The following is a 17,668-nucleotide window of genomic DNA, read 5'->3' as shown; positions in this document are numbered from 1 at the left end:
TAGTCGTTTGTATGTAAATTGTTTCACGTCCCATTAAAGATGTCGCAAAATGGAGATAGAGTACCTATGCGTGGCGCTGAAAGCTGTGGTTGTTCTTCATCGTGCCAACGCCTTTACCGGGATATGGGACCTCCGTCTTCAAGGTCATATCTGTAAGATCCGTGACTTTTTAAAGTAAGGTCACCCACTAGGCGAAGAAACTGTCACTATCTATTTGAAGCGGCGCTTGGGTCGAGAATCGAACTCGGGACCTACAAATACTCGAGGTAAAATTTTTCGAGCGGGACGTTAAACAATATCCAACCAACTACAACCGATGGATTTTGTGAAACCTTTCTACATTCTACACATTTTTATATATACTAGAATGAGAAAGTAAGTTATTGTCGTCAAATCGCATTTCATGTACAGAGTGTATTCCTAGCACCACAAACGCACCTTTCCCAATATAATATAGCTACCCACTTCCGTCCAAGCCGCAGATAGAACACTCGACCTTGGAATCTGGAAGGATAGTTAGGTTACATAGTGCGTTAGTCTGTTGGACATTCTAGACGATTGGAGAGCTTTCGATAGTGAGTAGCTATCTCCAAACAATGTTGTGACTGCAGTGTCTCAATTCCCAGCTTTAATAGATGCGATACTCTGAATCGAAAACGTCGCGTACCGTGGATGTGAAGAATATGCCATCAGCAACTCCGACTGACGAAAAGACATACCAATGAAAAACACAAAAAAGTGTGAACAATGATGAAACTATTCATAAAATGTGTGTGTTTCTTTACTAAACAGGAACTTCTATTCATTCATGTCATCTGTTGACGAATACAGGTCCTGTACTTTTCATGTACTTCCAAATTTTGAACCCTGAGGAACAGATAGACACGCAAACTTTTACACCAAGAAGCCCGTCCTTATCAGTATGCGTGATTATATCGGCATAATCGTTTAATTTATTTTCCATTGCAATATTCCATGTATAAAACTAAACTAAGACATTTAACAAATCAAAGAATCTAAAAGGATTCAGTTACCATCTCCACAATTGGGCGTACTGATTAAAGTCATTTTTTGCGACAACCTGTTCATGACATGGGCTATATAGTCAGAACTGAATACCAATTTCAATAAGTAGGATATATCGATAAGTCGCCGTACTTATAGATATAGGTCATTTCAATGCTTGGAACTTATACATGTAGATAAGTACCAAATATGGTTTACATAGTCGTTTGTATCTGTTTGATCTCATGGCCATATCTTTTGACAGGTAATGTAAGATTTTAAAAATCAGACTAGTTAAAATCTTTAATTAAGCTTTTTAGATTTTGATTAAGCTACGAAATGATTGACACCACACGTGTATGATATCACGTGATTATTAGATGCTTAGAAGAATCAGAAAATCGTTGCGTACAATAGATATTTTCTCGCGAAATTGCTAAATTCCATTTAAAAAGCATTCTTATTTATTCAATTGGATAGCATCAGCATCAAAAGTAAGGCTGGTGAATGGCCATGGACTGCCAAACCAAGGTAGACTAGAGATTTTCGATAACAGACTCGGAGTTTGGGGAACAGTTTGTGACGATTTGTTCGACAGAAACGCCGCGGGAGTGGTGTGCCAACAGTTAGGATACAGCAGGTTTGTAAAAATATCTGAAAAAAAGTTCGATTGCCTCTATACTGGGTACAATATCATATTGATTTTGTCATTTATGATACGATAAAGAGTTAGGAAGGATTTTACGATTTTGCTTACACCATATTGAGATTATTAGATCAAGAACACAGAAATTCTGATTCGTTGTTTCAGTTTAAAGATAAAGAACACATATTCTCATTTCAATTTGTACACAGTGGTTTGCATATGTAGATCGAGCGCTGCCCAGAGCGCAAAAGGTTATGATTTTTATTTATTTTGTTGTTGTTTTTTACTTGTTTTTTTTTTTTTTTTTGCTACATGTGGCATACTTTGAACATGCCAACGCTACACTCTTATCACACATATACTATAGCTTTCAGCATGGTATACGTTTTAAAACAATAATTTACACGTTGGATTGTAAAGAATAAGTAATCAAGAGTTTCTTCTGACAGACTCAACGCGCAGGTACGATCGCAAGCTTACTTTGGTCGCGGATCTGGACGGATTGCTTACGATGACGTCAGGTGTAACGGGACAGAGACGGACTTGAGTCAATGTCAGCACGCCCGGATCAGCGATTGTTCGCACTCTGAAGACGTGGGCATCATTTGCCAAAGCACTACAACAAACGGTATGCCAGTATATTTTATATAGTTTTATATTGGTACCCTTCACTTTTTCTCGACTGTGGGTTAAGTCCCCTATCCAACCATTCAATATTACATAATCGTTTCAGCGAGCTGTGATTTTGAGCAACAGTCGCATCCATGTCAATGGGCAAATATTCACAATGAGAATTTTGACTGGATACTTCACAGTGGTGCTACAGTATCCTCCGGAACTGGCCCAGATGTTGACCACACACTTGGAACCTCACGAGGTACATCACGCACGGAGTCTCAGAATACCCCTCCTTAATGATTGGTTTATCATACACTGTAATTCAGTTCTCAATGGTTCTATATGATGTTCTTTGATTTGATTGGACAGAATACCTGTGGGGATCCGGGTTAGAATAGGTCCTCAGTACCCCTTGCTTGTCGTAAGAGGCGACTAAATGGGGCGATCCTTCGGATCAGACCTCAATAACCGAGGTCCCTTGTCACAGCAGGTGTGGCTCGATAAAGATTCCTCCCTGCTCAAAGGCCGTAAGCACCGATGCCGATGCAACCTTCTATCGACAACGGTATCATCTCCATATGAGTGAAAAAGTCTCGAGCGGGACGTTAAACAATATCCAATTAATCCTTAGACAGAATGTACATGCTGTAATGTCATTTCCATGTCTATTGTTCTTGCCCACCATTGACTTAGAATATGTGTAATTACAATTTATTATTCAAATTAATCAGTTCACTGTCCTTTGATTTTGGAACACAATAATTTTCAGGTCACTATGTCTATATTGAGACAAGTTCGCCCAGAAAGCCCGGGGATATTGCCCGTCTGGTCAGTCCAAGTCTGGCACCGTCAAACGCACGCTGCGTACATTTCTGGTATCACATGTACGGACCAACAACAGGGACATTAAATGTTTTAGTTTCCACATCAATTGGGAACTCCACTCTGTGGAGTATGAAAGGAAATCAGGGGAATGCCTGGCACCGAGCACAAGTTCCAGTGACGAGCACACGAATATACCACGTACGTATACAACACGTACACAAACATAACATACGCATAATACAAATACACAAACATACTCCACGTATAATCCAAGTACACAAACATATCCCATGTATAATCCAAGTACACAAACATATCCCATGTATAATCCAAGTACACAAACATACCATACGCATAATCCAAGTACAAAAACATACCATACGCATAATCCAATTACACAAACATACCATACGCATAATCCAATTACACAAACATACCATACGCATAATCCAAGTATACAAACATACTATGTAAGTATGATATAAGTAACCACATACACCACAAAAGTGTAATATAAGTAACCACATAAGTGTAATATAAATAACCAAACAAGTGTAATATAAATAACCACATAAATCTAATATAAGTAACCACATACACCACATAAGCGTAATTTAAGTAACCGCATATACCACGTACGAATAATCAAGGTACAGAAACATACCTTGTATGATTAGTAGTAAAAACACACAAATGCTTACACATGTACATACCCCGTATGATTAGTAGTAAAACACTTACACGTGTACATACCCTGTATGATTAGTAGTAAAACACTTACACATGTACATACCCTGTATGATTAGTAGTAAAACACTTACACGTGTACATACCCTGTATGATTAGTAGTAAAACACTTACACATGTACAACCCTGTATGATTAGTAGTAAAAACACTTACACATGTACATACTCTGTACGTATGATACTTACAAGTCCCTGTTTCACACTTACATATCATGTCGTGCACGTGGTTTATAGTTTTGAATATACTTGATTATGATGATCTGTTTTGGATATATAGGTAGTGATCGAGGGAATTCGGGGGAGCAGTTACACCGGCGATATCGCGATTGATGACATTTCCTTCACACAGTCCGCATGTTCTGGTATGTCACACTGTTTCACCCCCCCCCCCCCCCCCGACATTTTGGGCAATGATTTTCCAGATGAATCTGTCAGTAATAAACCGTTGCATGCACGCGACTTTTCAATTGGAGACAGGAACTATATTCAAGAAAATAATGAAATTACAAAATATAAAACTAAACAGCTATTCAGTCGGAGTCATCTAGTTAATCAGAAAACATACTTGTAAGGTTGAATTTAACTTACCATTTTCTTTGATGATTTGATAATGTTCAATTCAGAAACAGGTGATATAAACTATTCATTTTTTGTAGTTTATCCACAAACTGCTGCGTCACATCTACCCTCTTCATGTAAGTATACAACTTATCGCGTATTGTGTACCGTGGTCTACAAAGGGGTGATATATCATGCGTGATGTTTGATTGAAAAGATTTGAGTCTTACAATCGTAGAGAAGGTGCAAATGTCAGATGTTATATATTTGTATCACACTACGAAAAATGACCCAGTCCACAAGATCTCCATATTCAATCAAAAGTATTTTATATGGCAATCCCTTTTACTATTTATTCGTAAAATAAGATACATTTTAAGATAAGAGAGATATCGCTTTACACTAGAGAGACATCTCTATTGGTTGTGGAGATATTTCTGTAAGTTAGAGAAATATCTTTTTACGCTAGGGAGATATCTCTTTAAACAACAGAAATGTCTCTTTAGACTAGAGAGACATCTCTATTGGTTGTGGAGATATCTCTAAGTTAGAGAGATATCTTTTTACGCTAGGGAGATATCTCTTTAAACAACAGAAATGTCTCTTTAGACTAAAGAGACATCTCTATTGGTTGTGGAGATATTTCTGTAAGTTAGAGATATATCTTTTTTACGCTAGGGATATATCTCTTTAAACAAAGAGACATCCCTTTAACTAAAAAAGAGATTCTTTAAGCAAAAGAGATGCCTCTTTACACTAGAGAGACATCTTTATTTGTTGTGGAGAATTCTCTGTAAGTTAGAGAGATATCTTTTTACGCTAGGGAGATATCTCTCTAAACAAAAGAGATTCATCTTTAACTAAAAAAGAGATCTCTTTAAACAAAGGAGATATCTCTTTACACTAGGGAGATATCTCTTTCTCTTTGAGATATATCTCTTAAAGATAGAGAAATATCTCTCAGAGAGAAAGAGATATATATCTAGCTTAAAGAGATATATCTCTATCAATGGAAAAAGAGATATCTCTTTAAGTTAGAGAGATATATCTTTAGATTTTCAAAAAGAGATATCTCTTTAACTTAAACACATATCTCTTTAAATCAAACATACCCCCCCCCCCCCCGTGATTATAATGACTTCTCCCTGTTGCATCGCCATTAATATGAGGTAACCAATCAAAATACTTTTGTGTAAAAATGGCGGAAAAGGTTGTTCAAAGAGGCGGTTGGGGTAACATTATCAAGTTGCCAAGAGGCTGACCCTAGCCAAAACCTTTTGCAACAAAGATTGAAATACTAAAACTCTTTAATTTGTTTGTTTACAAAAGATATTGATTTTTCTAAACATTATTTGCAATAAATTCAAATGTAAAAGAAATAGAAATAGAAGAATACAGCCATCATGATACTATTTGCTTTGGCGGGCTTCCGATTTAGGGAGAATTAAGTATTCAAAGTAATAAAAAAATATTGGAAAGAGATATCTCTTTCTCTTTGAGAGATATCTCTTTTTCAACGATTAAAGAGATATCTCTTGTACTTTGAAAGATGTCTCTTTAGGAATTCTCAGAGATATCTCTTTAAGAGAAGGAGATATCTCTCAAAGTAAAAGAGATATCTCTCAGAGCAAAAGAGATATCTCTTTTAGTGAAAGAGATATCTCTCAAAGTGAAAGAGATATATCTCTAAGTGTAAGATATATCTTTAAGTATAAGATATCTCTCTAAGTGAAAGAGACATCTCTCTAAGTGTAAGATATATCTTTAAGTATAAGAGATATCTCTCTAAGTGAAAGAGATATCGCGCTAAAAGAAAGAGATACATTTATTTATCTAAGTGAAAGAAATACTTCTTTTTTAGAGAGATATCTCTTAAAATTAAGAGATATCTCTCATTTTAAAGAAATATCTATTTAAAGATATATCTTATTTTTCGAATAAATAGTAAAAATGATAGGTATAATTTTACTGTACATGTCGAACAATGTTCATTGTAAGTTAGGTTACTGAAAATTTTCATTTCGGGGCATTAAGAATTTCAGATACATATGATTTTAAATTTAGTATAAGTCCATGTAATGGAATGTGTATATACTCACGTGCATTATCAAGTACATACTTTGTTCACAAGTTTCTGAAAAAATATAACAATGAATATAGTTTTGGTCGAATCGCACCATTTCGCCGAGAACGTTTGTAGACATGAGACCAATCATACGCTGTATATATTAACAACTGGAGCCCCGTAAACTTTTGTTGTATCATATATACATGTATTTCACATCTTCATTTCATCTTATGAAATCAAAGATTGATAGTACTATCGCACTACAGTTTATGAAATCTAAAAGCGACATGATCACCGGTATTCAATTTTTCGGCACACGTAATGGATGAAGACCCTCAATATGTTGTGTATCTTGTCATATTCTACATCATGGTTGTAAAGAAATGATGAATTTCAGCAACAGACTTCCCTGTGCGTCTGGTGGATGGACACGGAAGTGCAAGTCAAGGAAGAGTGGAGGTTTTCTACAATGGCTCATGGGGGACGGTCTGTGACGACAATTTTAACCAGAGCGCAGCAGCGGTTGTTTGTTCCCACCTCGGATATGAAAGGTGAATATCGTTAATCTGAAAATTTGGCTATTTCTGCGCAATTAGGTCAAACGCCCATAAATCTATTTTAACATGTCGACATTTTCGGGGTATCATTTACATTTATGAAAAATATTTGTGAATTCAATAGATTCGCGAAATGCTAAAATATCATAGCAAAAAATAAGCAGATTACAATTATACTAGTAACAAATCTATAGAACTTCTGTAAGTAACGAAATGTTCTCCCTCAGACTTTTTTTGCACTCTTTCTGACAGCTCCACCGCTCAAGTAAATAAAAACAGTTTCGGATCCGGTACTGGTGCCATTATTCTGGATAATGTCGTCTGCAATGGTCACGAGACAGGATTAGATAAGTGTCGACACAGTCCACCAGGGGTCACTAACTGCGCTCATACTGAAGATGTTGGGGTGGTTTGCAGTGCTGGTAAGTCACTCCACCACATCAGTTGTGTATACCAAGAATAGGTTCATGCCAACTCATTTGATACCGTATACCATGTTAAGTAAGTAAGAAAATTTTATTTAAAGTCGGTACTATATACGTTTAACAAGTCAACACAAGCTCTGTAGAGGTTTTTAACCGACATGTTAGTGGAGAATTGGAAATGTTTGATTTTTTGAGAACGAAAGTAACATAAAATCGCCAAATTTCCATTATTTTGGGCAATCATAGCTAAACACAATTGAAATCTACGGTAGAACCAAGCGGCAATATTTCAAACAAACTATTTGAGAAAAATCTGCCAAATATCGATATCTTTTCAACGGTATTTCATGGCCTCGTTTCAGATTGCATGCACGTCAAAGCTGACATCGTGTTTATGCTGGACTCTTCAAGTTCCGAAGGAGCAACAAATTTCCAAAAGCAGAGGGATTTTGTGGCGTCCTTTGTACGCTCGTTAACCATAGGACCCTCAAACGTCCAAGTAGGAGTAGTAACGTTCTCAACCACTGCAAAGGTGAATTTCGATCTGAACGACCACACAACAAAGCCAAGTGTCCTTTCGGCTATAAATCAAATCTCCTACATACAAGGATCAACCCACACTGACCTGGGATTAAACCTCGTCTGGACCAGAATATTTGGTCAACTCGGAGATCGAGCTGATGCCCAGAATATCCTATATATCTTAACTGACGGACAGTCCAGTAGCCCATCGGCCACCACAGTGCAGGCAGACTTGGTTCGTAATCACAATATCAAGACTTACGCAATAGGAATCGGAGCCACAGTAAGGAGGAATGAGCTGAACAGCATCGCCATGACAAGTAACTACGTCATTCAAGTATCAGACTTCTCAAACCTACAGTCCATTGCTGCCAAACTGAAAGATGACCTCTGCTCAGGTACGTGTCACATACGAAACAGTGGGGAAACGTTATCATATACACTGTAGATAACTATGTATATAGTCACATACGAAACAGTGGAAAGACATCATATAGATAACTATATAACTGGATTATATTAAATGCGCCCCCCCCCCCCCCCCCCCCCCCCCCCATCTATTAATGATCGTTTTACGTTTTCAGAAGACGTTATCGAATAAAATATTGGGATGAATCTGTGATGTTGACATGTTTCACTTTTAGCAACGTATATTTTAGACACCCCTGTAACAACGATTTCACCTACATTGAACTGCAAAGGAAAAACCTGCCAAGGCTACAATAATGTAAGTCAAAAATATTACGTGTCATGGCTACAATAATGTACACCAAAAATACAACCTGCCGAGGCCACGGAAACGAAAATCAAGGATATAACCTCCCGAGTTTCATATAACAGTGACATAAGTCAAAGATATAATATGCAATAACGTAAGTCAGAATATAATCTGCCACGGCTACAGTGACGTAAGTCAGAATATAATCTGCCACGGCTACAGTGACGTAAGTCAGAATATAATCTGCCACGGCTACAGTGACGTAAGTCAGAATATAATCTGCCACGGCTACAGTGACGTAAATGAAGACTATGTAACGTGTAGCGGTCACCCAGCTGATAACGCTCACCATTGCTTAACTTGCGTGATCAAGAGATACACTCTATCACATCACTGGAAAAGCTAGCTCCCTAGCGAGGCAGTATAAGTTCCCTCTTATACTGTCCGCTACACTTCCCCCACTCAGGGAAGCTTCGTCCCGAAGCTTAGCGTGTGTTCTCTCTGAGTGTTTGGCACCTGCTCAGTAACGGCATTCGCCGTTCCCGACGACAACCACCGTCGTCCCCGGACAAATCCACGTCCGTGCCCAGAGCTCCGAAGAAACTTGACCCGAAGCAGGCCTCCCGACAAACACCAAAGTCACTACGCTGCCACAAATTTGTAACGTATAGCGGTCACCCAGCCAAGTGCTGATCACGCTCGCCATTGCTTAACTTGCGTGATCAAGAGAGACACTCTACCACATCACTAGAAAAGCTAGCTTACTAGCGAGGCAATATAAGTTCCCTCTTATACTGTCCGCTACAACTGCAATAACGTAAGTCAAGAATATACTACCAAAACTGCAATAACGTAAGTCATTGATGTAACCGGTAAGCTATTGGTTAGGACATTTGTATCGCACTCGGAAGTCAGCCATTTCTCGTGTTACGGTTGACACGATAAAGAACCCTACTGCTACGGTCCTGAGTATACATGTACATCATTCATAGGTCAAAATTTGTGGCATTTCACCAAAACCTGGTGACGTCTATACATGAGTGAAAAATTCTCGAATGGGACGAAAAACTACATACAAACAAGCAAAGTTAACGGGCGAAACTTCCGAAAGCTAGAGCGTGTCATTTATAAAACCCACCAGGTCAACAATATCGCAAATCAAGCATAACCATAGTCACAATATAACTATCAGCTTAAAGCAACGTAATTCATGTTAAAATTATCAGGTCACAGTAACGTAATACAGGTTAAAATTATCAGGTCACAGTAACGTAATTCAGGTTAAAATTTTAGGTCACAGTAACGTAATTCAGGTTAAAATTATCAGGTCACAGTAACGTAAGTCGATATTACTATCAGGTCACAACAACGTAAGTCCATTTAAAATTATCGGGTTACAACAACGAAATCGGGTTAAAAACTATCGGGTCAAATCAACGTAAGATAAGTTAAAGCTATCATGTCACAGTCACATAGATCGGACAAAACTGTCAAGTCACAACAACGTTCTTTCGTGCCACTTATGTAATTCATCTTAAAACTATGAGGCCACAATAACGTACTTGAAGGGTAACATCTGTGAACATAAGATAAGGACTGTGGCAAACTGGACATTATAATTACCGTATATATTAGTTAGAAAATCTGCCAATAACACGGATGTTGGTTGGTTGTATATTGTTTAACGTCCCGCTCGAGACTTTTTCACTCATATGGAGACGTCACCATTGCCAGTGAAGGGCTGAGAAATTTAGGCCTATTATCGGCGCTAACGGCCTTTGAGCATGGAGGGATTATTATTACAAGGATGTCAACATAAGAAAAGTGTAGCGTTATAGCATATGTCAGTGTGATAGCCTGTCAATCACGAGGATAACGTAAGTAAAGGTAATGCTATAGTTACTTTGCATTCATATACATGGGCATGTATTATTCATTGTTTTGGATACACTTATAGGGACACCTATTGAATTAAAATGAACTTGATGTGCTTTATTTTCTATGGTTCCTGCTTTCTATTCTAAATGATTTTGTTTCAGACTTGCGTTCTTCACGACTATGGGAAAAACGGATCATTAACAAGCGAATGTCATCATGTAAGTGCAAGCGCTGTTAAAAGTGAATGAGTATTTTATACTTAGCTATCCACTTGTCTTTTTTGATCACTACTAATGGTAAAGTTATTTTCCAGGAATGTCATTTCTATATGGCAGTTCAATACACTCCCTGTAGATCTTGGCCCAGCCAGTCGTGTTGTTGTAGAACACAGCAGTGCATCGATTCTATGCAAGGTTAGCATTGTTTTGTTATCGTAGGCCACGCAAGAGCGTGATCTGTTCTGATACGCATTTTCAAACTGTACATGCGTTTATGCGGAATTAATGTTTGAATTTCTGCAGGATTTATGTGAACGCATTTTCAAAAAATATTTCCAAAATTATTGCAATACTATTGAATTGGGGATTGAAGGATGTTAGCCTTCGAGTTGTATAATCTCTAGAAATATATCAAGCGTATTAGGAAGGCCGTGGGTTCGAGCCCCGCTCGTGTTATGGCCGCGTCAAACTAGATATCTAATACGTAAACATAGGTAGTGGTTGCATGTTCGTCAAACGCTCGGCATTTAGAAGTGAAAATCATGGGTCTCTCGGATTTGATGTTAAAAACAGAGGTCCTGGGTCGCGACAGGCGTTGGCACATTAAAGAACCCTTACAGCTACAGCCCTCATGAGCGCTAACCATTGGACTAAATCTGTGGTACTTCACCTACAAGTGGTGGCGTCTCAATATGAGTCAAAAACTCTCGACGGGACGTAGAACAACTAACCAACCGACCATAGCAGACGATATAATGCTGCTTACATATATGTCATTATGTGACGTGCAATGCAGACGACTTCTCGTTTTCAATATCAATAACAGAATGTTATAGGAATATGTATTACAGATACATGTATACTTCGACATTTTAAATTCATAACAATGCAAATATTTCTATTTAATTACATGGTCAAGGTGTATTGTGAATTCTCGAGAATATGGAGACAGCCATATTAATTGTTTATATTAGAAACAAGGTCAAGAAAGTAGTTTCGGCCTGTTCGATTTTCTGATGTGTAAATTCTTCTTCAGTTTTTTTTTTTGGCCATATCAAACACTATAATTTGAGTTCACTTGTACCACGCAATTTGATTGGCTAATTTGATTTTATCACAATTTTTATCATCTATTTTATAAATCAAGTGCCAAGTCCTATAATTGACGTCTCAATGCGATTGGCTACCCTGTTTTCATTTTGTTGCTACGGCAAATTGCTCTGTGTCATATCAATATTTTCTTTTTAAAATGATTCATGAAAAACATCAAATGCGGTTTACTGAAATGGAAATAAGTTCTAACCTTTGTATATAAAGTAAAATGCATTATAAACGGTGAAAATAATAGGGATATATCTTACGTCATCATGAGTATTGCATGAGGTTGGTTATTGTTTTTTGTACTAACCTCTTTTGTACGAGTCCAACCTCTAGATACCTCTTTTTTTATTTGATAAAAGTTACCACACCCCTAACTACTGCTACTACCACACCCACAACGACGACGACGACGGGTAAGCATCTATCGCTTTTCGCAAAATAACAGACAAGTTAATTTTGAAATACTTATGTTACTCTCAACACACCTTAATTACCAGAGTGTCAGTCGATGTAAAATTGTATAACAGTACACATAAAGACAGATTTACTAGTTCCGTACCTACCTCGATGTCAGTACTTAGAACATTGTATATTTCAAATCTTTTTTCTACATTGACTTTTTCTCCTTCACCAAATTAAACAAAATATGAATCCCTAGAGGCACCATGTCGAGACCATGGTCCTGCTGGGTACTGTGCCAATTCAAAGGAGACAATCTGTAACCCCACGGATGAGAGAGGGTGGGAGTACGCCCAACATATGTGTCCAGTCACCTGTAACCTCTGTAAGGACCACTTAAGACTGGACTGTGAAGACAACGACCAAAACGGAATATGTAACCTGAACAGAGACACAATATGTAACGCCGCCAATCCAGAGGGAAGGGAATTCGCTATCAACGCATGCGCAAAAACATGCAACATGTGCAGTGAATACTATGGTGAGTTTAAACTGATTTCTAAGGAAACCTGATGGCATTAAAAGATTCATCATGACAGCAGCACATACTAAGATGAAATGTCATACATTGTTAAGAATTTCATTGTGGAAAACTTTGCTGACACATCGTCCACACAGAATTGTATACAGTTATTGAGTAGGTCCTCGAACAGAAGCTGTTTTGTTTGACCCAAGAACGGTCCTGTTGCCCAAAGCCATGGATCAAACAAAATAGCTGTTGTCCGAGGTCCTATTCTATAGTTGTTTTAAAGGTAATACAACTTTATATCCTTCATGTTGAATGTAAGTAATTATGATGATGCTGTTTTACCATCATATTACACGTTCATCTGTTGAATGAAAGGTGAAGATAACGAACAGTGATCAATCTCGCAACGACCATAAGCAATACAAAATGCTGACTTCAATCGAGACGGTTGAAACCCCTGTACCATCAACTTGTTTGTCAGTAGCTTACCTCGATTTAAAAACTTATTCGCGAAAATGTCAGGATTTTGTGACACAAATATGACGTTGTAGTTCATAACAATCATTAAAAGCAAACTTCGTGGAAAATGCATGGTGTCGCAAGCGTGGATCGAAAATCACGTGACAGTAGTATCCAATGAAAACAGTCAAAATGTTGATTTTTAGCTCACCTGAGCTGAAAGCTGAGATATACATGAAAACTTTCTGACATAGTGCAGATTCAAGTTTGTTCAAATCATGGCCCCCAGGGTTAGGATGGGGCCACAAGGGGGGATCAAAGTTTTACAAACAAATATATAGGGAAACACTTTAAAAATCTTCTTCTCAAGAACCATTAAGCCAGAAAAGCTGAGATTTACATGAAAGCTTCCTGACATAATGCAGATTCAAGTTTGTTCAAATCATGGGCCCCGGGGGTTGGATGGGGCCACAATAGGGGATCAAACTTTTACATACAAATATATAGGAAAAATCTTTTAAAATCTTCTTCTCAAGAACCACTGAGCCAGAAAAGCTGATTTTACATGAAAGCTTCCTGACATAATGCAGATTCAAGTTTGTTCAAATCATGGACCCCGGGGGCTGGATGGGGCCACAATAGGGGATCAAAGTTTTACATACAAATACATAGGAAAAATCTTCTTCTCAAGAACCACTGAGCCAGAAAAGCTGATTTTTACATGAAAACTTTCTGACATAGTGCAGATTCAAGTTTGTTCAAATCATGGCCCCTGGGGGTAGGATGGGGCCACAAGGGGGGATCAAAATTTTACATACAAATATATAGGGAAACACTTTAAAAATCTTCTTCCCAAGAACCACTAAGTCAGAAAAGCTGAGATTTACATGAAAGCTTCCTGACATAATGCAGATTCAAGTTTGTTCAAATCATGGGCCCCGGGGGTTGGCTGGGGCCACAATAGGGGATCAAACTTTTACATACAAATATATAGGAAAAATCTTTAAAAATCTTCTTCTCGAGAACCACTGAGCCAGAAAAGCTGATTTTTACATGAAAACTTTCTGACATAGTGCAGATTCAAGTTTGTTCAAATCATGGCCCCCGGGGGTAGGATGGGGCCACAAGTGGGGGGGGGGGGTGTCCAAGTTTTACATACAAATATAGGGAAAATCTTTAAAAATCTTCTTCTCAAGAACCATTGGGCCAAAGAAGTTGACATTTACATGAAAGCTTTCTGACGTAGTGTAGATCCAAGTTTGCAAATATCGTGGCCTCCAGCGGTAGTTGGGGCCATAATAGGGACTAAAGTTTTACATGCAAATATATATGGAAAGTCTTCAGATATGGGCTAAGGTGACTCAGGTGAGCAATGTGGCACATGGACCTCTTGTTTTACATTTTTGCCTTCTTTCCCAGAACCACTGGGCCAATTATAACCAAACTTGGTCGAAAGTATCCTTGGGTGAAGGGCTTTCAAGTTTGTTCAAATGAAGGGCCATGCCCCCTTCAAAGGAGAGATAATTCTCAAAAATGCAAAAATAAGGTGGGTTCATTCCAAAATATTCTTCTCAAGAACCACTGGGACAGGAGAGCTAAAATTTACATGAAAGCTTCCTGACATAGTGAAGATTCAAATTTCATAACATAATGGCATCTTGGGGGTAAGATGGGGTCATAATAAGGGATCAAAGTATTGCATACAAATATACAAGGAAAATCTTTAAAAATCTTCTTTTTAAGAACCACTAAACAAGAAAAGCTGAGATTGACATGAAAGCTTCCTGACATAATGCAAATTCAAGTTTGTAAAAATCATGGGCCTCGGGGATAAAATGGGGCCACAGTAGCTGATCGAAGAATCACTGGGCCAGAAAAGTTTACATTTACATGAAAGCTTTCTAACATAGTGCAGATTCAAGTTTGTAAAAATCATGGCCCCCGGGAGTAGGTTGGGGCCATAATAGGGATCAAAGTTTTGTATACGAATATAGAGGGAAAATCTTAAGATATGAGCCAAGGTGACTCAGGTGACCGATGTTGACCATGTGCCTCTTGTTTATAATTGCTGTAATTCTTTATATGGGGAAAAATTAATTCGAAAGTGTATAGCAAATTATTTTATTCAGTTTGTTACTAATTATATTCAATAAAATATGCTATTTAACTGAAGGATTTTTGGGGTTGTTGGGTCATTTCCGGTAGCTGCACTTAAGCATCAATGAATCTTTCTGAACACCTATTGTAGGTCCCCGAAACTGAGAACAATGGTTACGTATTTATTCTCGAACACAACAAACAGAAAAAAGAATATTTAAGTCTACAAGCGTGTTCAAAACCTTCATTCTTGATACGAAAGCATGTTTGTAATGACAACATGGATTTAAAGACCCCACCACCTCACCTGGAAGCACAAAGCAAGAACAAGGCAGAAAAAGTTTCAGTCTTGATTTACCTATTTCATGAAAAAGAAAGATGGATTTATTAGTTTATGTATCAAAATAGATAAGTAAAACCCTCGTCGCCATTCTGTCCTCGTATCACACCGTGTAGTTCTCTAAAGTCGAACACCTCCCGTGTTGTGTCCTATTTGCTTTGGGTCAACAAACTTAAAAACATATATTCTAAATGCATATACTTACATTCTCTTAAATTGCTTGAAATTTTTTGTTGTGTTCAAGAACACAAATTTCTAGATTTTATCAGATTTCTAAACGTACTGGTTTTTCCCCCGTGCAGCTATCTACAATGAAAAGCATGAATTCACAACTAAAACAACTTCAACCACAACTACCACAACACCAACAACTACCACAACAACAACACCAACAACTACCACAACACCAACAACTACCACAACACCGACAACGACGACACAGAAACCGACAACTGCTTCAACAGCAGTACCCACCACTTCCTCTCCCTCACCGACAATGTCAACTGCCACGCCCACGACATTAACATCTCCGACAACCACAACAACCCCGACAACTACCACAACCACTCCGACAACTACCACAACCACTCCGACAACTACCACAACAACCACTCCGACAACCACAACAACCACTCCGACAACAACACCAGAGATAGAAACTACGACAACTGAGGAGAACTCGGGCGTCGTCATAATCGGCTGAAAATGAATTTTTGCAGAGATCAAATAAATATGAATTGAAATTTAGATTAATTCCTAGCTGCAGTGTAGACATAAATATTGCCTTTGAACTTTCAATTTTTAGATAGATTTCTTTTATCATTTTCTTAACCATGTACATTTGAGACGCATCTACAGTTATATTAAATATGAAAATCTCTACGGAAGTATATCGATTAATATATTGGAGTTATACATCCATCAAAGAAGTGTTGATCATTAAACGTCAAAGATGGATTTAGAGGTTGCGACCCCCTTCTGTTGGAACATTTTTTTCAACGGTTACAGTCCATTGGATGTTAAGTGCTAGGGCTTACGGCGAGTTTGACTGGTCAACAGGAAAAATTACTCCTAGGTAACTGATCCTGATCCCACCTCTGTTGTTTCCAGGTGTCCTTGTTTACCTTGATCTCGATTTTGTATTCGTAATAGGGTTCATGAGGTTGATCCAGATGCGATATGCTTTCTTTCCTATTGATTTTATCATAAGGAAAAAGCAATACATGTTGCTCCTTCTAAATTCACTCTTGAAGCATTTTGTTGTGATGCAAAAAATCAGAAGGTGATTCTAGTAGAAATTGAATGAATGAGGCCGCAAAAACCGAGGCCAGTGTCACAGCAGGTGTGGCACGATAAAGATCCCTCCCTGCTCAATGACCATAAGCCTAAATTTTGCAGCCCTTCACCGACAATGGTGATGTCTCCATGAGTGAAAAATTCTCGAGAGGGACGTTAAACAATATAAAATCAATCAATCGTCAGACTCAAAGCAAACAACACTCTGAGTGGTATCCGACGTTATATTGTCCCTCTTGAAGGTAAAAATAAGTACAGACCGAGGCTGGCGTATTTTACAGAACCCGTTTGTAATAAACGTATCGAACCAAAGATCGAGGCTATGGATTGAACATCGAATCGAGCGTTTATACTAAACTGTATCGATATTTCGGTTGATTGTTTCAGCCCTAGGGAATATCGAGAGTATACCAACAATCAGCGTTTTGTATAAACCGTTGTGCTTCGTATACAGGGACATGGGAATAATGATTGTCGAGCATAATCGGGTTGCAAAGGCCGAGGTCATATACAAAGACGGAAACTAACGTGGGTAGTTCCTGCTCGTAATCTCCGATATGCATCGACATCGGAAGTCACCAGTTTGGAAAAAAGTGAAAGAGAGGCACTGCGCACGTGTAAGATTTGTAAACAATTTAATATATCAATCTTATAGAAAATTG

At 38.1% G+C, this 17,668-nt stretch overlaps 1 protein-coding gene across 1 annotated transcript; it reads left to right on the top strand.

Annotated features, from left to right (window-relative positions):
- The first annotated feature begins 1,162 nt into the window (after nt 1-1,162).
- LOC125681791 (uncharacterized) lies at nt 1,163-16,590 on the top strand. The gene is made up of 16 exons (XM_048922008.2): nt 1,163-1,270; nt 1,486-1,645; nt 2,101-2,279; nt 2,385-2,528; nt 3,039-3,292; nt 4,119-4,203; nt 4,498-4,536; nt 6,865-7,018; nt 7,277-7,446; nt 7,812-8,369; nt 8,631-8,698; nt 10,729-10,785; nt 10,881-10,980; nt 12,246-12,299; nt 12,545-12,826; nt 16,013-16,590. Exons 1-16 carry the CDS (start codon nt 1,216-1,218, stop codon nt 16,411-16,413), a joined length of 2,760 nt encoding a protein of 919 aa, XP_048777965.2. The 5' UTR covers nt 1,163-1,215; the 3' UTR covers nt 16,414-16,590.
- Nucleotides 16,591-17,668: the final 1,078 nt, after the last annotated feature.

This window comes from Ostrea edulis, chromosome 2, assembly GCF_947568905.1.
Source record: "Ostrea edulis chromosome 2, xbOstEdul1.1, whole genome shotgun sequence".
Lineage (NCBI taxonomy): Eukaryota > Metazoa > Mollusca > Bivalvia > Ostreida > Ostreidae > Ostrea > Ostrea edulis.
Note: the sequence above shows the minus strand (reverse complement) of the source record. Positions and strands in the feature narration are given on the sequence as shown.